The sequence below is a fragment of the Tympanuchus pallidicinctus genome, unplaced genomic scaffold (assembly GCF_026119805.1).
Source record: "Tympanuchus pallidicinctus isolate F22 unplaced genomic scaffold, pur_lepc_1.0 scaffold31, whole genome shotgun sequence".
In the NCBI taxonomy this organism is placed as follows: Eukaryota; Metazoa; Chordata; class Aves; order Galliformes; family Phasianidae; genus Tympanuchus; species Tympanuchus pallidicinctus.
The window spans coordinates 3,860,275-3,887,486 of NW_026294749.1; the positions used below are offsets into that span (position 1 = coordinate 3,860,275).

Here is a 27,212-nt window from a genome sequence, read left to right on the forward strand (position 1 = left end):
CGGCCGCCACCCCGCCGTCCCCAACCCCTCCCGGCGGCCCGGCTGCGCGTGCGCCGCGGCCCCGCGTCTCCCCAGCGGCAGCGAAGGAGTTTGGAAGTTCAAAATGGCCGCCGCGGCGGAGCCCGAACAGCGAGCGCCCGAGTAAGGGACGGGTGGGACGGGCGGGCAGGCGGGGCGGCCGCTCGACACGGCGCTCCGGGGCGGGAGGAGGCGGCGAGCGGCCCCGGCGCGGGGAAGGGCGGCCGGCGGCGGGGCGGCTGGGCCGGAGGCGGCGGGGGGAACGAGGAGGGAAAGGGCGGCGGGCGGCCGCTCCGCGGAGAAGGGTGCGAACGCGGTCGCCGGGAGCCGCTCGCGGCCCGGCCCGCCGCGGGGAGGAGGTTGAGGCCGCTCGGCGGATGGCCTTCGGGGCGGGGGAGGGGAAGCGGCGCCCGGAGCGGCGCGTGCGTTCCGGCCGCGTGCGCCTCCCGCCCCGCCGGGCCCGGCCCGCTCCTCCGCTCGGCGCTCAGCCCGACTCCCCGAGCCGCGGGCTCTCGCGGTACCAAGAGTGCCGGCGCTGCTGGAAGCGAGAAGCGATTTGTCGCCGGCGGCCCCTCCTTCCGGCCCGCCGCGTGAGTGGCGGCTGGCGGCGGTGGGGGCTGCGCGATGCTTTCCGCGGGCTTCCAGCGCCCGGAGCCCGCCTCGCCACTCCTCGGCGTCGCCCGGGTAGCTCGGCCTCGTGGAACGCTGTCTGTGCTCCCCTTCTCTCCCGTTGTCTGAGGATGATTTTTACCCGTTAGGCACAGGAGTGGAAAACTGCTTTTCCTCGTCTGTGTGTGAACCTTGTGGAACACGTGAGCGTGCCGATAAATATGCTCAGTGCCCTGTAGGGAACCGTAAATAAGGGAAATAAAGTGACGACTGCGATAGAAAGCCCAAAGGTAGGGAAGAAATGGGTGAAATCTCTGCAAATCTTCATAGGCTTCCCATAGTTCTTCTCCTTGAATCCCAAAAAAAGGGACAGTGAGGCTGTAACACAGATGTCACAACTCCTATGGAAGCATAAAGATACCTCATGGCCTCGTCGCCTTCTGAAGTCTTCTTAAAATGTTTCTCTTCCATGTAATTACAACTCTGAAGCTGTTAAACGAATTAAAAGCTTGCCTGTGTTTTGATGGTGTTACATGAAATAAATCAGTGCCTGCACGTGGAGTAGCTCCGAACCATTTCCCTGGGCAGCCTCATTTGGTGGATGGCAGCCCTGCCCACAGCAGGGGGCTGGCTGGGCTTTAAGGTCCCTTCAGCCCAAACTATTGTGTGATTTAATGCTGGCAAAAGGAGGCTTCTCTGGAGCAGTTCGAATGGACCTGCGATATTCTTATAATGTATTGAAAAAACATGAATGTGTCAACAGGGGACCCTCGCAGCTCCCTGTAGCCAGCTGAGAAGTCCTGAAAGATGCACGGTCACCTTAATGTGCTCCTTGCCACGTTTCTCTGCCCTTTTGCTAACTCATTGCTCGGGATTGCAGATCCAAATTGAGAAAGTTTTAAATCTACTACTTTTTTTTTTTTGTGCGTCTTTTGTGCCAAACATACCATTAAACAAACTCCTCTGGAGGCAGTTTGTCTTGTTTTGCATAGTCTGTTGTGTGGTGATGTCGGGTGACAGGAGGGGGCAGTTAAGAAAAAAGCCCTTCTTCCTGCTCTGGTTGAGTAAGCAGCAGTAGTGGTAGAGATGTAAAAGAAGAAACGTGCAGCATTAACACTTCTGTTAGAAGCTAGCATATTTTTAACTCAAATAGGCTGCTCCCTTGGAAAGGGACTGAGGATATTTTTGAGCAATGAAGTGTCAACAGTTTCAGCAAATTATTTCAGAGTACGCTGACAATAAGTCTAGATTGTTTTCTAGTATATGAATTTGCATTAACTCACATAGGAGATAATCATTAACTGTGCTGTTTGAAGACCCCGTCCTTAATGAGGAGAATGTAAATTGACTTTGTAGTGAGGTGGCATCCTTTAGTTGGCTAAGAATAATTCTGGTACGATTATACCAATGGATCACGGGTCATATTCTTCAGAGACCTCTGTAGGATGAACCTAGTGGGGTTCTGAGGGTATCTCTACATTTCTGTGTGCATCTCACCATCACTGTGACCATCACACCCCAAGAGCTTCCCTTCAATGAATGAGGCTGGGGATAGAGCAGTATCTAAAACACAGAGCGTTAGCGAGTTCCAAAACTAGTGCAGGGGGGGTGAGTTTGCAGAAAGGCGATGCTGGCACCTAAGATGTGATTTGGCAGCAGGTTTTAAAAGGCAAATATCCATCTTGCTGTAGCTGGTAATTGATGTTCTGAAGGTATTTGCTGAGAGCTGTTTATGTCTATTGATAAGCCAATTTCAGCTTCTAGGGAAAACAATAAAAGTGAATGTGTGGAGCGTGCGCACTGACTTATGTAATTTTTGAACTCCTTGTCTAATTAAAGTGCTTGTTGCTGTGACTAGCTAATTGAAATTAGATTTCTTTCTTTTTTTTTTTTTTTTAAAGAGACCACCATTATTATTTTAATAACCTGTTCTATACTTATTTTCTGTTTGTTTTTTGTTTCTGTCCAGTGCCATTTTACAGGTCTAAAGAGAACATACTTTTTTTCCTCAGGAAGCTAATAAGCTTCTGTATTCTATTGGAAAGCTTTTCTGAAATTAGGTGTTCTTAATTGATCCTGTTCTTTGATGCTGTTCCCTGCATCGCATACATAAATGCAGGATAAGAACAGTTCTGTGTTGTCTAACATGTGTATGCACATACGGAGAGGAATGATAGTTAAGAGAATCAGCCTCTGTGCTTGAGACTCTGCAGGATGGTTTACTTAGGGGGTCAGAATCACCCCCTGAAATAAGTTTTGATCTTTGGAGGAAAACTGCGCTCTGTCTTTTGAAAGTACTTTTAGAGGACATAGCTTGGATTTGGCATAGGAATGGAACAGTGAATAAAACAGATACTGGACTAACAGGAGGTATAAATGCACAGCACTGTTGTATAATATTGGCAGTGTTGAACCAGTAACATTGAACCAGTAACAAACCTACGTGGTTTGTTTTGTTGGTGTATTTGCTCCATCCTCCTAAGCTAGTATTTCTTTTTGCAGTCATAGCTGTCTGTTGGTGACAAACTATGCCTGCTCTTACAACTTCATTACATTGCTCGTACTTTTTTAATTCTCCAAAAGCAGATAATTAAATACCAGTCAGCTTCTGTCATAAAAGAGGCTATCAAACTAACTTGAGTTTAAGGGCTGCCGTGAATTGCTGGTACTGATGGCTAGTTTTCTTTTTTTGCAGGGCTGAGGATGCTAACGCATCTGAGAAAAGTACAAATGAAGAAAATGGGGAAGTGTCAGAAGCAGATCAACCTCAGAACAAGCACAGCCGACACAAAAAAAAGAAACACAAACACCGAAGTAAACACAAGAAACATAAACATTCATCAGAAGAAGATAAGGACAAAAAACATAAACACAGACACAAACATAAGAAACATAAACGGAAAGAGGTAGCCGATGCCTCTGACAAGGAAGATGGACCAGCTAAAAGAACTAAAATTGATTTTTTAGCTCCTCTGGAAGACTTGGAGAAACAAAGAGCTTTATTGAAAGCTGAACTTGAAAATGAATTAATGGAAGGCAAAGTCCAGTCTGGTATGGGATTAATATTACAAGGTTATGAGTCGGGATCTGAAGAGGAGGGGGAAATTAACGAAAAGGCACGAAATGGAACTAGACCTGCAACTAAGTCAAACACTAAGGGGAAATTAGAACCTGTGGAAAATAAAGCTAGTTCCAAAAAAGGAAATAAGAGTGAATCAAAAGAAAGGACTAGGCACAGATCTGACAAAAAGAAAAGCAAGGTAGCGGTTGATGGAATCAAAGAGAAAACAACCAGAAGCAAGTCGAAAGAGAGGAGAAAATCCAAAAGCCCCTGTAAAAGAAGTAAGTCTCAAGATCAGACTTCAAGGAAATCAAGATCTCCAATGCTTAAAAGAAGATCTCAGGAGAAAAATAGGAAGTCTAAATCTCCCCCAGAAGACAGAAACAAGGCTGACGATAAGAGTAAATCAAGGGATCGCAGGAAGTCTCCAGTTGTAAATGAAAGCAAAAGTCGAGATCGCGGCAGAAAGTCCAAATCTCCAGCAGAACTCAGAAGCAAATCCAAAGATAGACGATCGCGGTCCAAAGATAGAAAATCTAGGCGATCAGAGACTGACAAAGATAAAAAGCCAATTAAATCTCCTTCTAAAGACGCTTCTTCAGGGAAAGAAAACAGGTCCCCCAGAAGACCTGGCCGAAGCCCAAAAGGAAGAAGCTTGTCTCCTAAGCCACGTGAAAAGTCAAGAAGAAGCAGGTCCCCTCTCTTTAATGATCGTCGATCCAAACAGAGTAAATCTCCCTCTCGAACCCGCTCTCCAGCTAGAAGATTGAGGAGTAGATCTGCAGAAAGGAAGAGAAGGGAATCAGAAAGGAGGCGTCTTTCATCTCCCAGGTAAAATGTCATGAACCATTGCAAAAATGTGCTGTGGGATAAACCGTCTTCTAGTTTGGTGTTTCTCTTTCATTCTGAATAGAGCTGTTAAAAGAGAATCAGGTTGTGTATCGTATTATGAGTTTCCATTACATGCAGTCATCTTTCAAAAATACTAACCCCAGCTGACAGACACACAAAGCCAGCTTTGCTGTTTGTTGCTCTCGCCAGGTCTCGGAACAAGTTTTGTAGCTCAGGTTTTGCTTTTTGTTGCTGTGTTGAATTCAGATTTTAGCTTCTGTTTTGGTTCTTAAGTTAATATAATGTTGTTTTCAGGAATTCCTGTGAAGGGAGAACTTTCTTCCCTCTCCTCTTAAATGTCATTGTTGGCATCTCCCCACACACCTACTGAAAAGTGATAGCATGTGTGAATGGTGTAAACTAGACTTTCAGATATGCTTCTTAGTCTTTTTTTTACTTAGAAATGTTTTGTCTCTTTAATTTGGTGGAGTCATGGTAGCATTACTGGTCTGTTTTGATAGTGGGCCCAAACTTGTATATTATTGCCATATTTTGCATATGCATAAATGAGGTAGGAAGGATTTAATCTTTTTAGTACTTTAGTACTTTTGTCATTTGTTTTAAAATGCAGTTTAGGTTCTGAAAGCAGTTACTTTAAGATTTAATATAAACCATCAGACGGTAGCATTTTTGAATCTGGTGAGGCCTGGATAGCAAGCTCCTTAGCAGAGAACAATAAAATTGTATACACTTTTGGAAGTTAACCCATTAAACCATTGGTGTCCAAACTTTAGGCTTCCCTGGGCCTCAATGAGCAAGAAGGAATTGTCTTGGGCCGCATATAGAATACATAGTATATTTAATGTATATAAGAAAGGACTTTTAAAATATTTTTTTATTAAGGCAAAGCAAAAAAAAAAAACTAGACATCGTGGGATATTTGACCCTGTTTCTGACCCTTTTTGTTTTTGTGATACTAATGCGCCAGACTGGTTCAGTGGCAGTGGCTGAAATTCCTAGTGAGCTCTCGAGGTGTTCTCCAGAGATTTCTACTGAAATTTTGCTCTTCCTGTACTTCATCCTTGAAAACAGGTGTTCACAAATGTACGTGCTGCCAAAAGTGATGCCGTGAATAAGGCACGATTGTGAAGTGAGGGATATTTCTCTCTAATAATGGAGTGCTTTTTAAAGAAAAATCTTTGAGATGACAGATTTTTTTCAGTTCCACTAGTTTATCTGTAAAGCATTCCTTGATACACATTGAAGGTGGCTGCATGTTTTTGCATATAGTGTCTTTTTAAATTGTCAACTTTGGAAACTGACACGATTTCCTTACAAATTAAACACAGTGCTATTTTCCAAGGTGCTTAAGTACATGGAACATGCTCAGTGGAAGTGAGACCTGTTACGTCTGAGACGAGCAGGAGAGCCGGAGTCAGCACTGCAGTGCCCGTTCCCCTGGTTCCACCCAGGCTGTCCCAATCACACACCGCTGTGTGGTTGTTGTAGCAGTGGGTGAGTGCCCAGGGCCGGACAGGGGTGCTCAGAGGGACAGAGCCACAGCCGTGATGGTGCGGGGAAGAGGCAGCAGCAGTGCCAGCTGTGCCAGGCTGCAGGGTTGGACGTGGCTGCATTGAACAAAACAATCCAGGAAGCGAGAGTTGAGCATCTTGATGATGGATAATTTTAAACGTGGGTATCTTCCACAGGCGCAACTACCAGCTTGCTTTGTATACTATTGACAAGCAACACTGCAGGCACTTTGGAAAACGGCCCCTGTGGTGTTAATGAGATGAAGCAAATATTGTAAATGGCACCAGTTTATCCAACCAGTTCCTGGTGAACGAGCATTCAATACGTTGCTTGGACATAGTACTTGTCTGTCTTAGTTTCAGTTTTCATTTCTAGTGAAACTGCATTTCAGTGCAGGCTGCTGTGTTGCAGCCAGTTTGAATTAGTTGTCTAAACACTACTGCAAGAGATGCACGTGTCTAGAATTTTGCTGTCAAGTTCATAGAAGAGTAACTTTAGTAATACCTCTTTTTTTTTTTTTTTTTGCTACACTACTTCACAGCAGTGGGGGACTGCTGAGAAATATTTTCTGCTGGAAGTGAACAGGCTTTCTTTGTGGGACATCTTGAACCAATGTTGCCATGTTTGAGTTTTAACTGCCTGTAACTACCCAGGCTGCCAGATAACTTCAGGAGCTCCAGTGAGCAGTTTCAACCACAAATTCCCAGGAATTTGATTTTTCATATTTGCTCCCAGTGTTCCACTTGTGTAAGATACTTCTTAGTTCCCTGGCTGAAGTATGTTACTGTACAGCGTATGGGTTTCTAATCACCTTCTACTTCCTATCACATGTATGCGATCCCTGAACTGATTGGGATTCTTTTTGCAGCTATTTTGATTGGCTTTTGGCAGCACAACCACGTTGTAAACTAGAAGGCTTGTCAGTTCATCCTGTGTGGCTTTTTTTTTCGTGACACTGTTCACAAAAATGTAACATAAATTAAAAGCGAAAAGGGGATCTTCTCCATCATTCTTGCAGAAACCAGCACTGCTTCTGTGTGTGTTTTGTTTCTGTTTACTGTTATCCATCAATTCTGCATGTGTGTTCATTATATGCAGCTAGGGTAACTGAAGCTGTTAATAGCAGTCACTAAAAAAACCAAAAACATCATTTCAGAATGGGTAGAGTTGATCTTTCAGACCTGAGAGACTGTGAATTCATGAGATACAGCACCTGAAATATCTTGTCCTGATTCAATTTAAAAGATGTAAAAACAAAAGAAATGGAGCAGCAGCATCTTAATTGAACAATAGTGGAAATATTTTCCAAGAATTTCTATTACAGCCTCATCAGAATTGTTGTCAGATATTTTTAGCTTTTGTTTTGGATTGAAGTTTTGCTGTCTTGGGATACCATTAAGCTTCTTAGTGTGGTTGGTTCATGAAGGATTTTTTTTTTCTTAAATAGTTGTTCATCTGTATAGATAAGAATGAACATAGTGTATATATATATATATATGATGTGTGTGTGTTTATAGTTATTTTAATTTGAGAAGTGTTAATTGAGAATTGCTTTTAGCTGCACTACTGCACTATGTGGAATGCAGAAGCTGTTCACTTCTAGAAGCCAGATTGGAAAACACATGGAAGTTGTCATGGAATAGTTTGTCCTAAATTTAAACTCCATATTGTAGAATTGCTGAGAAAAATTCAAGAATTTGGTTTTAGGTTTTATTTATTGAATATCACTTCTGATCAACATGAAAACAGGCTGCTATTTATGTAAGACATAAATGCAAGCTTTGTTTTAGAAATTTCTTAGCTTTATCGTAGTGATTAACTAGCTCTGCTTCCAGAGTTGTCCTGAGCTAGACCTGTGTGTGGGCACATATTTCCCAGGTTGGGAAGACGAGTACATGGAGGGCAGCCAGCTCTGCAGCACACATACCCATTTCTGCACTCAGAAATCCATCTGATGGATCCTCGCCTGCAGGAAGATACTTAACAGTGAGATTTTAGAAGGAACTGGAGGATTTGTTTTCAGCTCGCTCCTTATTTTACTGTGGTTCTTTCTTCATTTTAAGAACGCGGACCAGAGATGATATTTTGTCTAGACGTGAAAGATCAAAAGACATCAGCCCGCCCAGCAGATGGTCTCCATCCCGAAGGAGGTCCCGCTCACCCATTCGGAGGAGGTCTCGCTCACCCCTTCGACGCAGCCGGTCTCCACGAAGGAGGAGTAGGTCCCCTCGGAGGAGGTAAGGACACCACGTGGGTTTGTTCCTTTGTTTTACAGGATACAAAAGTCACAAGGTATCTTATGTGTAAAGAGATAATGCGTTTTTCAGTCCCTGCTTATCTATAAGCTGGCATAGTTGAATTAATCTTGTCCTCCATAAATTCAGTTGTTGTATTACTTGGAGTTGCTGTGTGTCTTTGTTTTATGAATAGGTTTTCCTCTCTTTCTTTTAAAAACAAGAAAATAAAAAGCAAAACAAAACAAACAAAAAATCCCCCTTACTGTTACCAGGGATAGAGGCCGAAGAAGTAGGTCTCGCCTTCGAAGGAGGTCCAGGTCACGTGGTGGCCACAGACGTAGGAGTAGGAGCAAAGTTAAAGAAGACAAATTTAAAGGCAGTCTTTCTGAGGGCATGAAAGCTGAACAGGAGTCTTCATCCGATGAAAAGTAAGTCTTAAGGTCTAATTTACTGTCTTAAAATGCAGATCCAGTAATGATGGGAACCAACCAAAACTTCATGCTGTAGTTTTTGGGCTGTCATCTACAACCTTAATCATGTTATGTTACTTTTAATCTTGTCCAATTGCTATTGGGATGATTGAGATCTGTTGTTTGGTGGGGAGACCTTTAGGGGCTCATGCATGGTTTGGTTACTAATTTTGACTTGATAAATGTCTTTTGAAAATAATTTGGTCTGGTGTGTATCTTAGGATATTGCTTGAAAACCAGAAAGGATTAACTGCTACTAGCAAATTGTTCTCTGTATTTGCTAAATATCTAATCTGACAGCATGAGATAATGCATTCATAACAGTCAAGTCTGCAGTTGGGAATGAAAGGCTTCATCTCAAGCTATCTGTGGACACATTTTATCAGTAAGGAAACATGAATGAACACACTGGGTTTTAATACGTTTTGCTTTCTGAGTCAGGTTAACAATTTTGGTTCAATATTCTATTGTGTGCTTTTCTGCACCAAAAAACAGCATTTAGTAGGATTCAGTATGTAATATTACGTTTATGATGCTACATAAAAAGTAATTGTATTTTTATAGTCTTGAAGATTTTGATTTGGAAGAAGAGGATGAAGAAGCAGAAATAAGACAGCGAAGGTTACAGCGGCAAGCAATCGTGCAGGTAATGGCTCTATTATCACAGGGGTTATGGAAATAAATTCCACGTTTTTAGTGTAAAGTGTGATGAAGGAGAAGGGTATTAGCCTATTACAATAGTATTCACTATTACTATTTTTTTCCAATTAAATTATTCTAAAGATTAGTCTTGGTCAGAGCTGACACTCCTACTGCAGCAGCATTACTTCTAAGACTGAAGCAACTCTCCCATCAGTCATTTTTGTGTCACAATCAAACACTATCTGATGGTCCTATGATGTGACATGTTAAAAATATTCTCATTTATTCTCACCTACAGGTTTTCCTCAGGGCTGCATTGTTGATATTATAATATCAGTTTAACACTTAGGTATCAGTTAATCAAAGTGGTTAGTTCGTTTCAAATAGCACTTGTCCCTTTCCAAAACTTAGTAGAGCCACTGAATTGCTTTCCCCTTCATGAAAGTCGATTTAGTCAGACGTATGCTTTTGCTGCCATTAAGGTTTTGCTTCTGGTAAGAAGGTGGCAGTGGTGATGAGTAATGTGTAATTGAGTCCAATGAAAGAGAGTCCAGGCCGAGGGGATGTAATTGTAAAGAACAAGTGGGCTTTTCTTTTAAAGGCGGGATTTGGCACACAGAACACAGCAGGCAAAATTCTGTGACGTTTTTACTTAATACTTAATTATAAAAACACTGGTTATAATGTAGTACTTAATTTAAGCAGCACTAAAAATAATGGTCATCTTTTGATTTTTATATAAATTTAATGATAAAATCCTTCAGAGCAATGACTGAATTATTTTTTAAGGACTTTATTTTACTCCTTGTTTTCCAAACTGTTGTCATAATGAACCTGTCAGTACTAACATTATGGCAGGCACAAGGAAGGAAATACAGAAATACAGAAGTGCCTGAAATGTCATGCACTTTTTCAGTTTTATTGAGCTGTAGTAGAATGAGTTTTCATAGCCTACATCCAGTTCTGCGGCCCCCAACACAAGCAGGACATGGAGCTGTTAGAGCGGGTTCAAAGGAGGGCCATGAAGACTAGAAGGCTGGAGCACCTCCCCTACAAGGACAGGCTGAGAGAGCTGAGGTCTTCAGCCTGGAGAAGAGAAGGCCCTGAGGAGACCTCATAGGAGCCTTCCAGTACCTGAAAGGGCCTACTGGAAAGCTGGGGAGGGACTTATTATAAAGGCATGTAGTGACAGGATGAAAAGAAACTTTGAACTGGAAGAGGGTAGATTTAAACTAGATATGAGGAAGAAATTCTTTACTGTCAGGGTGGTGAGACACTGGAACAGGTTGCCCAGTGAGGTTGTGGATGTCCCCTCCCTGGAAGCATTCGAGGCCAGGCTTTGAGCAACCTGGTCTAGAGAGAGCTGTCCTTGCCTATAGCAGGGGGTTGGAACGAAGTGATCTTAAAGGTCCCTTCCAACCCAAACCCAATCAATTCTGTGATTCTATGATACCAATTCTACGTATCTGTAGAATTTGCCATTAGAGATGTAGGTGATTATGAAGGCAAAGATTTAATGTTCAGCACAAGCCATTAGGGATGAAAATAAAAATAATTAAACTGTGATAAACTGTAATGCTGAGGTTAATAATTGTGTTTCTGTTTAGAAATACAAGGGCCAGACAGAAGACAGTAATATATCTGTGCCATCTGAACCAAGCAGTCCTCAGAGCAGTACGCGCAGTCGCTCAAATTCACCGGATGACATCCTGGAAAGGGTCGCTGCTGATGTGAAAGAGTATGAACGGGAAAACGTGGACACCTTTGAGGCATCAGTAAAAGCCAAACACAACCTCATGACAGTGGAACAGAACAACGGTAAGAATCTGAAACCTCACTTGAATGCAGTGTATTAAAACAGTGCAAAATGGATGTATTCCTTTGTTTCTTTATATACCTCTAGACTTGGGAGCATATTGACTTTTTGGACAGAGTCTGCAGTATTTCCTTGAACATTAAGATATTTCAAACATAGTATTAAAATAATAAAGCTTGTTTGTGAAGGAGGTTGACATGAACAAAGTGTTCTCCATTTCTAGTAACTCTTAATACAGTTCATTCCATAAATATGGAAGAGCAGATAGTGATGTCTGATTTGATAATTAAGAACCACTTCTTTTTAAATGAAAAGTTTTCACTTATGCATACTTTTTTCTTACAAGTTTAATTTATTTATCTTCATTTTGGAGAGAGTTGCAAACCATGACTTCATTCATTCATTTATTGGTTAGAGCAACTGTTTGAAGAATGCATGTGTATCTGAAGTTGTTTAGAATGATGGGGCTTTTGAGAGTCATTGCTAGCTTGCCCATGTGTAACTTCCTGCCGAAGGAATACTGTTGTCCTCCTCTTCCTGCCTGCCATGGTCCCGCTGTGGCAAAAGGAATACAGACCATAGATCTTGTTTGTTTGTTTGGAATATTTTTTTTTTTGGACCCTCTTTTGAGGCTGGTATACCCTAAGTCTTCCAGCCAGCCAAAGTTGTGTCTCCAGTTGCCATGCAGACATACTTGAACTGGCTGTTCAACCTGACCAGCCCTTCAGGAGACAGCTGGACAGCTTGTATTTCGTATCATCTACTAGATATATCCTTGGCTATGTTCTAGTGGATCCTTCCTTGAAATAGTAAAGCTGCACATCTCTGGGACTGGTACAGAGCAGTTTGTCCTGGTGTTCCCTTGTGCAGATTGCATTTTGAGATTATTCTCTTGTTATGAAGGTAAAAGAAAACTCTTGTGTATCTTTTCTCTGTTAGCATAGCACAAGGTGGAACAGTCCTTTTTATATAAAACACTCACTAATATATTTTTTGCTTTCTAATTTTGTCCACTAAAAGATAATGGAAATAAAACTGTTAACTACATGGGCTTTTTAATGACATTAGAGAGGATTTTAAAACAAACAAACAAAAAGATCAGTTGCACCAATGCACTGCAGGAGCTTCAGTATATTGGTAGGTTGGATTGGAGGTGGCTGTAACAATAGGAGGAAACAGGATCATCTGTTTGTTTTGTCAGAGCAATATATAACTTGACCTTCTACAAAGGCACAATAGTAAGTCACTAATGCAATCATTAGTAATCACTGTAGCCCAGTTAAAATGTGAGTAATTGAAATTAAAAGGAAAAATCAAGGCAGCTGCTAGGAGGGTCTGTACCTTGAAATAACAGTGTCAGTATGATGGACGAGTTTTTGATGCTTTCAGAAGATTGATGTTTTGTTTGAAAGTGGTTCCTTCAGGAGACTGGAGAATTCTAAGGTTAACTGTTTATTTTTCTCCTTTGCTGTATGCCCTTAACAGTACCTGTGTCTGACCATGGTAATGAAGGAATGCTACTCCCATACTGTGTGTTATGAAATAGTTTGAAGTTTGTTTGCATTCACATATGTAAACTTAATTTACATTTCTTTGCTTTTATCTTGTCAACCAACTAAGATGTCTTTCAGACTTTAAAGATTGAAAGGTGACAGAGGGATAATCATCTCCACATTAAGGTTGTTTGTCTTTTAAACATGATTAGCTTCATCTTTCACTGTAAGCTACATGAGATCCTTTCTGATGGAGCTGAAGAAAACATTTTCCAAAGAAACAGTTTCTGGGCTGTACAACTTTGGTTTTTAGTAAAATACTTGGTGATTATCAGAAAACCCCACACTTGTATATTGAAATCACTTGTCTGCATCTTGTAATACGTATAAATGTCTATTTTTGTGCAGTCACTTGTAAGGATCGTATAAAGTACCAACCTCATATTCCTGGTTTGTGGATTGCTTGAAAGCTGCTATACTTAATTTTTCAAAGAGGTACAATTTTTTAAGAACTTAACCATCTCATTTTTGTATATGGATAATGTAAATTAGCTTTAACTTTCCTTGCAAATCTTCAGTTTGCCACCATGTTGATTTTGAGGTTGTGTTGTACCAATATAAAGTCACAGACTGCACTGCTAATTGTCTGCTTGCCATCTTCCTCACTTTGAATAATGTGAATTTCCTTTCAAGGTTCAGCTCAGAAGAAACTGCTGGCTCCTGATATGTTCACAGAATCAGATGATATGTTTGCTGCATACTTTGATGTAGGTAATTCTTGGAGATGAAATGAATGATTCTTTTTTTGCTTATTTTTTTTTATTGAAGGGTTGCTGTCACTTGAGGTTTGTGGGAACATTGATTAGTAAAAGCAAAGTAACTGAGTTGATAATTTTAATATTTTGATCAGTTGAAGCAGACAAAGTAGCTTTTAATATTTCAGTGAAAGAAAACCTGCAACAAGTAGGATTTTGGCCAGAGTAAACAAAGAATTAAGTACTTCACCCACTGTTCAAAAGAGAGCTGTCATGGCACACAGTAACAAACTTTATATTAACTTTTTACGTTAAAGCTGCTGTGTTGCTCTGTTCTTTCTTCAGAGATGTGTGCCTTCTTCAGAGGTTCATGTAAGGTTAATTTAAAAGTCTGTGTAATGTATTTTAATTTGCTCATGATGTGTTGTAATGATGTGGAGGCTTTTTGGATGAAGAGAAGCATTTCCCATTTCTACTTCTTACACTGTTTCAGCAGCTTTTTCAAAATGTGCTGAAGGAGCTTACTAATCTTGGCAGTTCCTTAAATACTTGTTGCTACTGGTACGAGTCACTGAGAAAGTCAAGGCAACAAGTTCCTTCTTAAGATGGAAATTCTGCAGTTAACCATGCTTTATGGCAGATGAAATCTATTAGTTTTCACAGAAAGATTGTTGACAGGAGGTGTCACTGTAATAAAGCCTACACACACGTGCACACACCAAAGGAGAAAGATAAATAGTTCAGGAATAGTGGTGGTTTAGGTGCTTTTAAAGTCTTCACGATAACAAGTAGGGATTTAAACAGTTTGTATGTAGTCACTTTCTGCTCTGCAAAAACTGATGTTCAGTCAGATATTTTTTACTACCCATGAATTTGTATTTGAGATAATACTGTCAATTCAGTTAAGCAGTGTCAGCAGCAACTGTGATTCTAAGTGTAACAGTATGGATTTTGTGAGGTGACACTGAATGAACAGAAAGTAATTTGAGGCTTACACAGTTACATTTACCCCCTAGATTGCTAAACTTTATTACTACAAATATACTGTAAGTAGTAAGTCTTAATATGGTCCAAACTGTGTATTCTAATTTGACTTGTAGAAATTCATTGCAGGTAATAGTTGAAACGTGTCTCATTTGTCACATTTAGTAATATTTCTGTCGATGTCCCTATTCTGTTTCCTTACAGCGGTCTTCAAATGCTGGTATTTAAGTAGCATTGTGTGTTCAGTAGTATTTTTCTCCTACAAGATAAATGTGTTTGTAGTGTGGAGAAGAGCATTGTTTCAGTAGGAAAAAAAGTGCCCAGTAATGTGGACTTCTGATTTTTATAAGTAAACATTAAAGAAAACATACAGCTAGAGCACACAGGCAAAGCTGTTCCGTTTGTTCTTTCTGTTTCAGAGTGCTCGTCTAAGGGCTGCTGGATTTGGAAAAGACTTCAAAGAAAACCCCAATCTCAGGGATAACTGGACTGATGCAGAAGGCTATTATCGTAAGTTTCATTTACTGGGTTGCAACTGTAGCAAGAAGGAGGGTGCTAAATGGAGAAGAACTGAAAAAAGTAAAAGTACTGAAACGCTGTCATGTGAATATTCTGCTGTGAGTGCCATGCTGCATATGGTGTGCCCAAAGCAGTTTTCTGTTCTTGCACACTTGTGCAAGAAGTTGCTCCTAGATATAAAATTTTGGTTAGGGTAAAACTAAAACCTGTCCATAGTTACAGACATGAGATCACTCTCACAAAGGAAGGGAGGAATGAAGGAATGCTTGCCAGGATCTGAAACCAAGAAATCTGGCATCCAAGATAATATAGTGGCCCTTGTGGTAGCTGTTACCTAGAATTCAGAATGGAGATAGTGAGCGAGTGAACATGTTTTACTTGTCAGTGTTAAAAGCTCATTTGCAGGTGAAAGGGCCAAAATAAATACACCTGTAATGGATGAAATGAGCATGCAGGTTTTAACCTCAAGAAGGGAAGAATTCCACATTTAGAATTGTTGATGTTCCCCATAATTTCCACAAAGATTGGTGCTAGTATGCTATGAAATTAAGTGATTATACTGTTGATATGATTTAGAACCATTTATTTTTCATATAACGTTTCATTGTGTGTACGATGCGTAACTCTTACTTGAATTGCTTGATTTTTGTTCTTCAGGTGTTAATATAGGTGAAGTTCTAGATAAACGTTACAATGTCTATGGTTACACTGGTCAGGGAGTCTTCAGTAATGTAGTACGAGCCAGGGATATGGCGAGAGCAAACCAAGAAGTAGCGGTTAAAATCATCAGGAACAATGAACTTATGTAAGTAATGTTTTTGTTTAATAATACTATAGTAAAGCATGTGAGACTTTTGTAAGTTTTTCATGATGTGATTTGAATCTTCCTTTGTTTCAAGTGAAGTAACAGATTACAGCTGTGGTTCCTGCCTTTTCTGCTAATATGAGCCATGTAATTGGAAGCGCTTGAGGACTATGTATCCGCACTCACAGGAGAAGGGTACTTGCATTTTCATCAGGCACTTTCTCATTTGCAAAACTGCAGGGAACAGTGGTGGCAAGAAATAAGCTTAACATTGATTATGTTGTCTGCCCAGCCCTAAGATTTTTGAGATGGGAATCGAAGACTGTGAAATTCTGGCTTGATGAACCAAATCCATTTGGGAAGCCGTGGGTTGGATACTAGTCAATCATCTCTAACTTAGACAAAGATATTTAATTATTTTTGCATATTCTCCATGTGTGCGCATGTGTAGAAGATACGAGAAAGTGATGCTCTGCCTATTGGAAAGAAAATCACTGGAGGTCTTCCAGACTGAATGACCCTTAACTAGGGTGATGTTGTATTAAATTGTGCTATGTTATGTGAGGACTCAGAATCTCCAATATTCATTTTCAGCATCTGCTGCCATAACAGCCACAGCCATGCATTATGTACTTATCCATTACAGATAACTTATATGGAAATCTCCATGCATTTTACACTGGAAGTCTTAAAACTTGTTTTGGTTTGTGTGTAACTGAGTCATTTTGAGTTATATGAATAGTACCTAGAAATATTCAGGGGAAAAAAAGAGGTAGTAAGCTAGCTTGGTGTGTTAAGATGATTTGGTTTGGGTGTGTTCTTGACTGTCAGTTTAGTTTAAAATTTTTAAAATAGTGTAAGTAAAGTAACTTCAAAACAAACAGGAGGGAGGAGAATAACTAGGTTACAAAATCAGAGGTGATCAAAGACACATAACAAGAGTGAACCACTGCTGTGGGTTTTTTCAAGCAGTGCTACATCATGTAGTACTATTAAAACTGACAACTAAAAGTGCGGAGGTAAATCTCAAGGTTTAAACAAGGCACTCGAATCTCACTTGTTTTCTTTTCTAATTGTATTTCTTTGTTTGCAGGCAAAAAACTGGTCTAAAAGAACTGGAATTTTTGAAGAAGCTCAATGATGCAGATCCCGATGACAAGTTTCACTGTCTGAGATTGTTCAGGCATTTCTACCACAAACAACATCTCTGTCTGGTATTCGAACCACTGAGGTAAGATGACAAGTGTATGGTGTCCTTTGTGAACAGTAAAGTACAACTAAGTCAACTAAGTAATCTGTATCTTTCTGTTCTTGACTGCTGTTTTAAGTTTGGTACTTTGTTCCATTGCCAAGATTGAAGAATTTAAGCAATTCTGAAAAAAAAAAAAAATCTAGAGGCAGAAATCCAAAATCTGCTGAACTAGTTAAATTTTTCATAGTCAGTTGTGTTGTAAACTCCATCCCTGGCCAATATTTGAAATGATGTAATTTATTATTAATAAATTATTAATTTAATCACATTAAATTATTTATAAATTACTCAATTCACTAATGCTCCTCTTAATGCCTTTTTATAGTGAAAATATTCTTCCTAGATTTACAGAATTCTTTACCTTGTGGTGTGGATTAAGAATGTGTAATCAGAGAGGTTGAGCAAATACTGTATATTTTGTGACAAACAGATATATAGCAACAACCTACAGATGATTGCAGTGCTCTGTAAACTTGCCTTTAAATAATGAGGATTTTTCGGCAGGCTAATTGTAGACAGCTTTATCGTGGATCTAGACACTTTGGTTGCCTTAATTCCTATTCCTGCTTAGATGTTGTTTGTATCAATTGCTTGTATCCTAAATTTTCCCTGTATATTTTAATTTTTGCCATAGATGTTTGAGTTGAAGATAAATCATTTGTTGAAGCAGTGCAAGTTTTATGCAGTGCCTAATATTTGTCATAAAGGTTATTACTGACAATAGAGCTTCTTTGTGCTGTCTCTTCATAAGACATTTGTGCACTGTTTACACCCAGTCATGGTTTTGTTGTGGATTTGTCTTTTCATCTGCTGTCCAAGTCATTGAAGCATTGCCTCATTGGTTTCCATCTTTTGCATATTTTCTATTTAATCGCTTCTCAAGAAACTGAGCCCAAAGGCTACACAGCTGTTCAGAAAATGCTGTTCGTGTGCAAATCAATTCTCTCCAATTAATCTGGATTATAAATATGTTCTGAAGTTTATGTCCAGTCTAGTAAGTATGTGGTATAGTGCAGATCTGATCAACCAGCATTTTTGTTTTGCTGCTTTATAAATAGTGAGGTTTGTATCTTAAGTTGAATGTCACTTTTCCTCCAGAATTTCTGAAGTTAACAAGCTTATTCATGTTTTTCTTACAGTTGAGAAGGCAAGTATATTTCCCCTCACAGAGCTCTTTTGTTTTCTCTCTTTCTTACAATAGTATGAACTTAAGAGAGGTGTTGAAAAAGTATGGGAAAGATGTTGGTCTCCATATTAAAGCTGTGCGTTCCTACAGCCAGCAGTTGTTCCTGGCTTTAAAACTTCTTAAAAGATGCAATATCCTACATGCAGATATTAAACCAGACAATATTTTGGTAAGTAATAACTAATTGAAAAATCTTTTGTATGGACATTCTGTAACGTAAAATCAAGTATGTGAAATTAAGTCAAAGTTCACTTTACCTCCGAATGTTAAAAAATTAATGTTTTGGGGAAAAAAAGCTATAATGGTATAAATAAAGAAGTGTAATACAGCATGTAAATGAAGTATTTCATTTACACAAACCTGCATCCACTTGTACCGTTTTACAAAGTAGGTCTTCCAAGGACAGTATTCTTTATTAGGAGAAGTCTTAGGACTTTTTTCACCAGTACCTGAAAAATGTTCTTGTTTCTACAGAATGAAAAAATGACAATAGTTTGGTTAAGGCTGGGAGGAGATTTTGTTCATTTGAATAAGATGACTGAAGAAGTCCTTACTGTGCTGTTTTCCCCTTGAAACATTCTGCTTAGCAGAGTGTGAGAGCTACATCAAAGGAATCAAATGGTTTGACTTCGGTTTTTATGGATAAAATTGAAGATTTAAAAATGACCATTTTGTGGCTCTGGGCAGCCTGGTCTGGTGGTTGGTGACCCTGCACACAGCAGGGGGGTTGAAACTAGATGATCATTGTGGTCCTTTTCAACCTAGGCCATTCTATGATTTCTTGCCATCGCTGTTGTAAAATTTACTAGCTGAACATGAGATATGTGAATAGTACTCTAGTTTATGAGTGGCACTCTGGATGGTAGAGGTGGAAGTCTAAGCTGATAAAAATCTAGTTATCTAGAATGAAATCCAGGTCCAGCAAGGGTATTTTTCCATACTTCCAAGAGATTGTGAACACTGCATATTACTGGTGGCCTCCAGTTCTGCTACTGAATCACTGTAGTGAATTCCAGATGGTTTGTTCACCAACAGAAATAAACTAACAGATTTAATAACTAATACGTACTGGTAGCATTTTCCAAGTAGATTCTGGAAAGTGATGATGAAGCAGGAAGGAATATGAATGGATTTGTTTTCACAATGGGAAGTCTTTAACATATCCAAGATTTACTGAAAATAGTACTACATACTACATACATCTTGGTCTAGATATTTTACATTTAAAAATTAAGTTTCTTACTGCTACATGTTCAATTTATGCACAGTTCCCTTCATCTCTTAGAAATTTCTGCATTCTGTTCTAAGGTGCAGCATACTTTCACTTTCTTGCAGTTGTTTACATTAGGGTGTACTGAAGTTTCTTTCTTATGGCTTATAAATCAGGAATCTGACAGGGAGGCTTATATTTCCTTCTCAAAACTAAATTTGACACCAAGCAGACTTGTGTTCATGTTGGTAATAAGGCTGTTGGTTCATGTTAAGTAACTATCCAGTTTATGAAGCTGAATGCAGTAGTTCTGTTCTTAGGGCTGCTCTTCACCCGACATGTTTGGCCTCAGATCACAACACAGAAGTGACTCACATGTTCCTTACTGATGTTTGACATGTCTTTGTTCACATTCTGGACTGATCTTGAGCTGGGTATTCTCTATTCTCTCTATACACGTTTCTAACTTGACTTATTTAGGGGTAGGTAGTGTTTAGTGGCTGCTTGAGGGATTAGCTTTCCAGCTAGCTCTGGTACCAAGTCGCATGAGGCAAAGCAAAGCTGATGCCCTATTGCCTTGGAGGAGTTATATGGACACTGTGTCAAATTATGTGCTGTATTTACTACCCATTTAGAAAGTAATTGGATGTATGTGTGTGGGATCATTTTGTTGTTTGTGTTATTTTCTAAATAGATGCTAATGTATATTAATGCATATGTAATCCTTTCTGTGCCTTTCAGTTAGTGTCTTGCCACAAATCTCCAAAGCAATGGGAGATGTCACTATTAGTGTCTGTGCAGACAAAGAAAGCTAATTTGAAAGCTAATTCTGGGCGTATTTTCTGTTTAGCTTTTAACACTTCTACTGATGGAAGCTGCTAAGTTATGCTGAGAGTTTATTTTTTTTCCCCCTGCTTCTAAAATATTCACTGTTGCTGCAGCAATAAAGAATTAATAGTGAGAAAAAAAAGCCTAGTAAAATCTGTAGGAGAATAAATACATGAAACTGACTTCTTTGTATTTCTTAGATGTGCAGGTATTAACTTTCACTTTCAGTTTAAGGTTTGACAGTTTTCTTAGAATGCAAAGACAGACTGAAACATGGGAAGAAACCGTAACTTCAAGGCTGAATGTTTTTCTTACAGTGTTAGTCGTAAGTGCTGTTGCCAATTCTGTGTACAGATAGTGCTAATATTCACTTATGTTTAACTTTCAGGTGAATGAATCTAAAACGATATTAAAGCTTTGTGATTTTGGATCAGCTTCCCATGTTGCAGATAACGACATCACGCCGTATCTAGTCAGTAGATTTTACCGAGCTCCTGAAATCAGTAAGTGCATTTGGATTGAGTACAATTAAGCAGGCTGTATCAGTAAGGCAAACGAAGGTTTGATTTGAGATTACTCTTTGTTTGATCTCAGCAAACCATCACTCTGAAAATACGATGGCAGTCAAAAAATTCAGCCAATTGAAAGCATGTTTTATGATTCTTCATGCGTGCTGGCGGTCAGCTCAGTGAGAACATGCAGTCACTCTGATGGGTTATAGCTTTGCTTTGATGCAGGGGTACTGTTATGACTTTGTCTAAATGAAGCTGTGGTGATCAGTTTGGGTGTTAGGTAAAAACCTCCCTTTCTGTAATTGGGATACTGTAAAAGTGAAAAATCTTTCAGTTGTTCACCTTCTTATTCCTAAGAGGAGAAGCACCGATAGAATTTCTAAATCAGACTTTTTTTATTTGTCTGGTTTTGTGGTATTGTCTTCAAAGCTGCCTTTATGGAATTAACTTGACTTGCTCTGTTTCAGTTATAGGAAAAATCTATGACTATGGTATAGATATGTGGTCTGTAGGCTGCACGTTATATGAACTTTATACAGGAAAAATACTCTTTCCTGGCAAAACCAATAACCATATGTTGAAACTAGCCATGGATCTCAAAGGAAAGATGCCAAACAAGGTAAGAAAAATAAGTACTTGATTTTAACTTGATATCTGAAACTGCTGTTATGAACAGTGAAACATACTTTGTTTTCTCCCTGAAATTCTTTATCAGATACATCTCTTAACAGCAAGTATATATCAGATATCCTCTGAATGTATAATTTATATTAATTTAAAATTATATGAAGTGAAAGTATACAGCTTCTTTTTCGTAGACTAAGTGTAAAGTGAAAGCAGAAACCTTCTATGGCACAGACCTGAAAAAAAAAAGTGTAAGTCAGTGGAAGGTATTATGTCCTTCTTCAACTGGTTTGAATGTTATTTTTTTATTCAGCATAGTTATTTGATAAGTAATTCAGAAATAGTAAGTTATTCATGTTTTCCCAGTTAGTAGATGTTGATGCTAATTGTGAAATTCATTAACACAGAGAGCTTAGCTAAAATTCTTGTCTTTCCCTGATTTTCCAGATGATTCGAAAAGGTGTGTTCAAAGATCAGCACTTTGATCAAAATCTCAACTTTATGTATATAGAAGTAGATAAAGTGACAGAAAGGGTAAGTCCTTAACGTGTCTGTTGTTACTGGTCTTTCAAACATACCTTAACATTTTAATTACAAACAAAACTTTGTAAACTATCAGAATGTCATTTAGCAGGGGTGTACGCAGGTTACATGGTTATGGACTGGATGGTGGGGTAGACTGCACCTTGAGTAAATGCACAGTGACACAGCAGTGGTGGGGCTGACTAATTCACTAGAGGGCCAAAACAGCCATCCAGAGGGACCTCAGCAGGTTGGAGGTGTGGGCTGGCCTGAATCTCATGATATTCAGCAGGGGCAGTACGAAGTCCCATACTAGGGAAGGAGCAGCCCTGGGCACCAGTACACCCAGCCAGAAAACAGCTCTGCAGGAAGGGGCCTGGGGTCTTAATAGGTACCAAGTTGTCCATAAGCCAGCAGTGTGCCCTTGCCATTAAGAAGGTTAGTGTTATTCTCAGCTGCATTAGGCAGTTTTTGCCAGCAGGTCAAGAAGGATCACCTGATCTTTCTCTTCTCAGAATTGGTGAGGCTACACCTGAAGTACTGTGTCCAGTCCTGGGCTCCTCTGTACAAGAGAAACTTGTACATACTCGAAAGAGCTCTGCATAGGGCCCAGATGATCAGAGGACTAAAGTAACTCTCCTGTGAGGAAAGGCTGAGAGAATAACAACTATTATGCCTGGAAGACAGGAAGGCAGGGGCGAGGAATCTTATTAATACATATAAATACCTGAATAGAGGGTGCAGTGAAATGAAGCCAGTCTCTTCAGTCGTGCCCAGTACCAGGAAAAAAGGCAGTTGGCCTGGACTGGAACATCAGATACAATTAGCTGCCAGCAAAAGATGCAGTCTGGCCTGCCCCAGTGTTTTATATTCGCTCTTTTCCTTTGCCTGCCATGAGTATTTATGAGCCCATGTGATGAAGAAGAGCATTGCTGATGAGAGATAAGAAAACCCTGCAAAAAATAGCTGCTTAAGCGGTGTAAGAATTACGGCGGTTTTGTGTATTTCCACTGTTGTACAAGGTTGCCATTTTTGTGTTTGTAGGAGAAAGTTACTGTAATGAGCACCATTAATCCAACTAAGGACCTGTTAGCAGACTTGATTGGGTGCCAGCGACTCCCAGAAGACCAGCGTAAAAAAGTACACCAGCTGAAGGACTTGTTGGACCAGATCCTAATGTTAGATCCAGCTAAACGGATTAGCATCAACCAGGCTCTGCAGCACGCCTTCATCCAGGAAAAAATTTAAACCAGATGAAGAAGTTCAAAGGGTTTGAGTAATTAAGATACAAAGACTGAAGAAATTTCACAGCAGTTATTAATGTATATAAACATAAATATTTGCCCTGCAAAGTTGAGGAAGAAAAGATACATTTGAATTAACGTCAAGGCTGATATTTCTTTTAGAAATGTTAGAGTAATTCTGTTTTGTGTCTTATGTGAAAATTTTCACTGTAGAACTGTTTTAATTGCCAAGACTGCACAGAAGTACAATGCTAATGTATATGGTTGCAGTTCGTATATATTATAAAAAAGAAAAAAAGCATCTGTTTAAAAAAAAAAAAAAAAAGAGCAGTAATACTGGGTGGTTGATTTGTTTTTAGCAGACTTGGCTTCATTTTTGTCTTTAAAAAATGGCCAGCATAAATGCTGTTTATATTCACATTTTCCTAGGTGTGTGTGTGCAGGCCACAGCAGCATGCCCTTGGTGTAGTCAGTGCCGAAGGGGGTCTGTTCCTTCTTGAGCCTGCCTGCAGGGATGGTCTCCTCTTTTAAAGCAGGTTGTGTACAACTTTCAGTACACTGAAGGTAAGCTAACCCATCAACATCACCGGTGTTTAAGCTGTTATTTTACTGGAACAACTGACAAATGAGAGACAGTAGCATTGTGGCAGAATTCCCTGCATGTTTGATAAATGATCTTGTTTTTATTTTCTGGCATTGCAACTGTGGCATAGTTACAACTTCCGTTCTGTTCATCACATTTACAATTTTGAGAGCGCGCACTTGATGGATAGAGCGCCTTCAGTGTACTGTTTCTTATTACTTTAATTTTTTTAATCAACTTGCTATAGACTTTGTATACATTTTGTTAAATACAGTTCACTATGACATAGAGCCAATACTTACGGAAGAGTTTTCATTTAGTAATTACATACGTTGGGATCTCATTTGAAAGAACTTATATCTAAAGGATAGATAGACCACATAAGGAAACTTTTTAACTATTTGTATGTCATTTTGAAAGTGTACTGCTTTATGCTAAAAGTGTTTCATTTGTTTTCATTGTTTTCATTATTTGTGATCATGTTGTCTTTCAATACAGGCATAAACCTTCCACTCTTGAACAAAGCAGCTGCTTTTTAAAAGCGGTAATTGCTTCTTTACCTTTTATTTCTTTTGTAAATGAAGCTTTTCTTTAAAAACAACAATGTGACTTTAAAGTGTTGTCTCCTTGCATAAAACAGTTGACACTTACTTATTGTAAAGTGAAGATTGTTCTGCTGCATGTAAAGTGGACCATGCAGATTTCTGTATGTTTTCAGTATGCATCATTAGATAATAAAGTCTTTTGTGAACAAGGCATTTGTAGCCATTTTTAAAAGAATCTGTCTTCAGTGATGGTAAATCAGGTAATTTGTAAAGAACCACCCCTGCCTTTTCTATTAATCATTTAATTAAAAGGATTGTTAAAAGCTATGATCTTTGGAAGAGCTATAGGCTATATTAATTAGATATATAATTATCACTGCTTAAACGAAAAGAAAGCCAAAAACCCTACAGATACTGTCTGCTTTCATTGTAATGAAATTATTCCTGTAGGACGTGAGATTAAATTCAGGCTTTAACTAATGTTTGTGCTGTTTTTCTCACTTTTCCTTTTGATGGTGCTGAAAGAGAAAAAGGAAAGCGAGTCACAGGCCACTCAACGCCTACTCCATGGGGTCTGATTTGCTGAGACACCAACTTCACCTTCCTAACAAGGTTATTTCTGACAGCATGTGTAGATAAACATTTAGCAACAAGTTAAAAACAGCTTGAAACATTTGAATTGGTTATACAACAAGAGAAAAACAGAATCAGACTTTTCAGATCCTTACTGCTGTTCTAAACTACTCTTATTAAGAGGTTCCTCTTTACATTTTTGATCAATATATTCTGAAAACCTGTGATAAACCCACTGGTTTCACTTATTTTATAACACTTATTTGAACTAAGAAGGGTTTTTGTATCCATCTAGGTCCGTAAATGACAACAGTCATGCACTCCGCGAAGTGCACGCAGGAATGGAAAAATGAGGCAAAGCAGTCATTCTGCTGGTGGGGAATACCCCACCGAGGAGATGTAATGGCCTAACTACAAAAACAGGCAGGAGATGGGTCGTTTGTAAGCTATTTGGAACCTTCCACCTGTCTCTCCTCAGTTGTAAAATTCTTGATAAGAAATAATCCGTCCTTATTTCCACATGTTAAGGTATCTTGTTTGTAGCAGAAGTAAATTCAGCTTTCACGTTTAATGAAGCAGTAGTTGTCTGCTTGTTAACTGCAGAAAGAAACCTGCACTTTCACAACATAGGCAGAGCTTCTGAGGGCAGTTTTACACAGGAATTAGCAGCTTATTCTTGCTGATGCTTTGTACTTTATTCTTAAAATAGGAATGTGAAACAAATGAGTTGGTGATGCAGAAACAAAGCAGTAGGAAAATGCACCTTAATACCTACAGAACTGTTTTAAGCTGTTCTGGAGAAGCGTAAAGTTGCTCGTTCACTTGTTCTTTGTGTTGTAGGTGCAGCTCAAAAGAAGATGATGACTACCAGAAGACATGAACAAAGGTTTCTGTCCTATAAAAGATATGAAAAATACTCTTCATACATTTCTGTCTTAATCTTTTGGTTTCTAGCATCCCAATTTAGAATTAACACTGCTACGGTATTAATTCCTGAGACATATTAACTGTATTACAATTTTTTTTTAATTCTGATATGCTTGTTTCATTTTTGGTTTAAGATTTTTTTCTTATTGTGATTAAATGCAGGCAGGTAGGCATTGCTGTTTAATGCAGTTTTCATAGAACGATCAGTACAAGACCTGTCATTCAGAAAAGTCTGCCACTGTTGACTTGGTTAAACACTGTTCATTTGGTTAAAATGAACACTTTTAACTGGTAAAGATTTAAGCAGATGATGCGCTTTTTTTCTTTAAGTTCAGCAGATTTACTCGTTCTGCCAAACACATCTGTTGCTGCAGGGAGTAGCTGACAGGCATTATTCAAAACAAGTGGGTTTCAGTCTTCCATCCACTCCCAGCCTTCAGCTCTTGTATTGGCTGCAACCGAAAATCTTTAATTCTGGCTTCAAAAGCCTCTAGAAGTGAAAACCTCCTGACCACGGTTAAGAAACGTTTCCAGTTTGGGGCAACACCTGTTCCTGTGGCCTCTGAGGATAGCAGAGAGGCTGCTGCTGGCCACAGCAGTCATCTGAATTCCAGTGGTTGCAGCTTGCTACAAACACAGCAGTTAGACAACATGGTTTTCTTGCTGAACTACTTTTCAGCTGACCTAAGAGGATAATTTATCTTTTCCTCCTATACACTAAGATATACTTTTCATCTTCACCTGAGGTCCTACATAAAGTCTAGTTAAGTCTGCTGGCTTCTGCTTGCTTCTCCCTCGTGGTGACAAGGAACTCCACATGTTTAATATGATTTTTCAGAATGTTTGGCAAACTAAAGAAGATAGCAGCCCTTTGTATTCATTTAACTCAAACTCCTTGGAAGATTAAATGCTCTTTTTTTCCTTCTTTTTGCACTGAAACAAATTAAATATGCAGTTAGATTGTCTTTTTATTACTATGATGTATACTGCTTTAATTAAAAAAAAATAGGAACTGTTCAAAAGCCTTTGATTGAATGTAATGATTCCTGTAGAATTTTTTTAATAATACTTTATCTCCATACATAGGGTAAGTGGCAATAAACCTCTGAAGAACCTTTATATGTATATTGACCTGTACACAGAAGGCAGACCAGTCTGTGAGACTACTGGAGATAAAGCAATCTTCTACAGCATGTGTCAGATTGTAACTGTGCAGAATGTTGGCAAGTGGCTGCTGCTTGAAGTTAATAAAGTATGCTTAAACTTACTTGCATCTCGTCTTCTGTTGTGTTCACAAATTTACTTTTGCAAAGCTTCTAAACACGTTTGTTTAGAATTTTGAAAGATACCATTTCATTTCTGCATGGTGCTGTCTGCTTTAGGTATCAGATGTATTAAAGACTTGGGGGATGCTGTGGCACAGCCATTAATTT

The 27,212-nt window shown here is 39.2% G+C and overlaps 1 protein-coding gene across 3 annotated transcripts; it reads left to right on the forward strand.

Annotated features, from left to right (window-relative positions):
• Positions 1-27,046, forward strand: PRPF4B (pre-mRNA processing factor 4B). 3 transcript variants are annotated; one of them, XM_052697566.1, is made up of 19 exons: positions 11-141; positions 3,323-4,519; positions 8,116-8,289; positions 8,562-8,717; positions 9,324-9,405; positions 11,009-11,219; positions 13,404-13,477; positions 14,869-14,959; positions 15,626-15,773; positions 16,867-17,004; positions 18,227-18,380; positions 20,638-20,752; positions 21,229-21,380; positions 21,833-21,919; positions 22,952-23,715; positions 24,233-24,278; positions 24,805-24,891; positions 25,693-25,738; positions 26,866-27,046. In XM_052697566.1, exons 1-15 carry the CDS (start codon positions 104-106, stop codon positions 23,153-23,155), a joined length of 3,021 nt encoding a protein of 1,006 aa, XP_052553526.1. In that variant the 5' UTR covers positions 11-103; the 3' UTR covers positions 23,156-23,715; positions 24,233-24,278; positions 24,805-24,891; positions 25,693-25,738; positions 26,866-27,046. The 3 variants fall into 3 exon arrangements, with proteins under 3 accessions (XP_052553528.1, XP_052553526.1, XP_052553527.1); XM_052697568.1 differs by having other exon boundaries at positions 1-141; positions 22,952-24,891; XM_052697567.1 differs by having other exon boundaries at positions 22,952-24,278; positions 24,807-25,738.
• Positions 27,047-27,212: the final 166 nt, after the last annotated feature.

Bases quoted from the DNA above. Each gene is read 5' to 3' on its own strand.
- PRPF4B (XM_052697568.1), top strand. From the start codon at position 104: ATGGCCGCCGCGGCGGAGCCCGAACAGCGAGCGCCCGA. The intron at 11,220-13,403 runs GTAAGAATCTGA...TTTCCTTTCAAG, and splicing joins GACAGTGGAACAGAACAACG to GTTCAGCTCAGAAGAAACTG. The intron at 13,478-14,868 runs GTAGGTAATTCT...TTTCTGTTTCAG, and splicing joins TGTTTGCTGCATACTTTGAT to AGTGCTCGTCTAAGGGCTGC.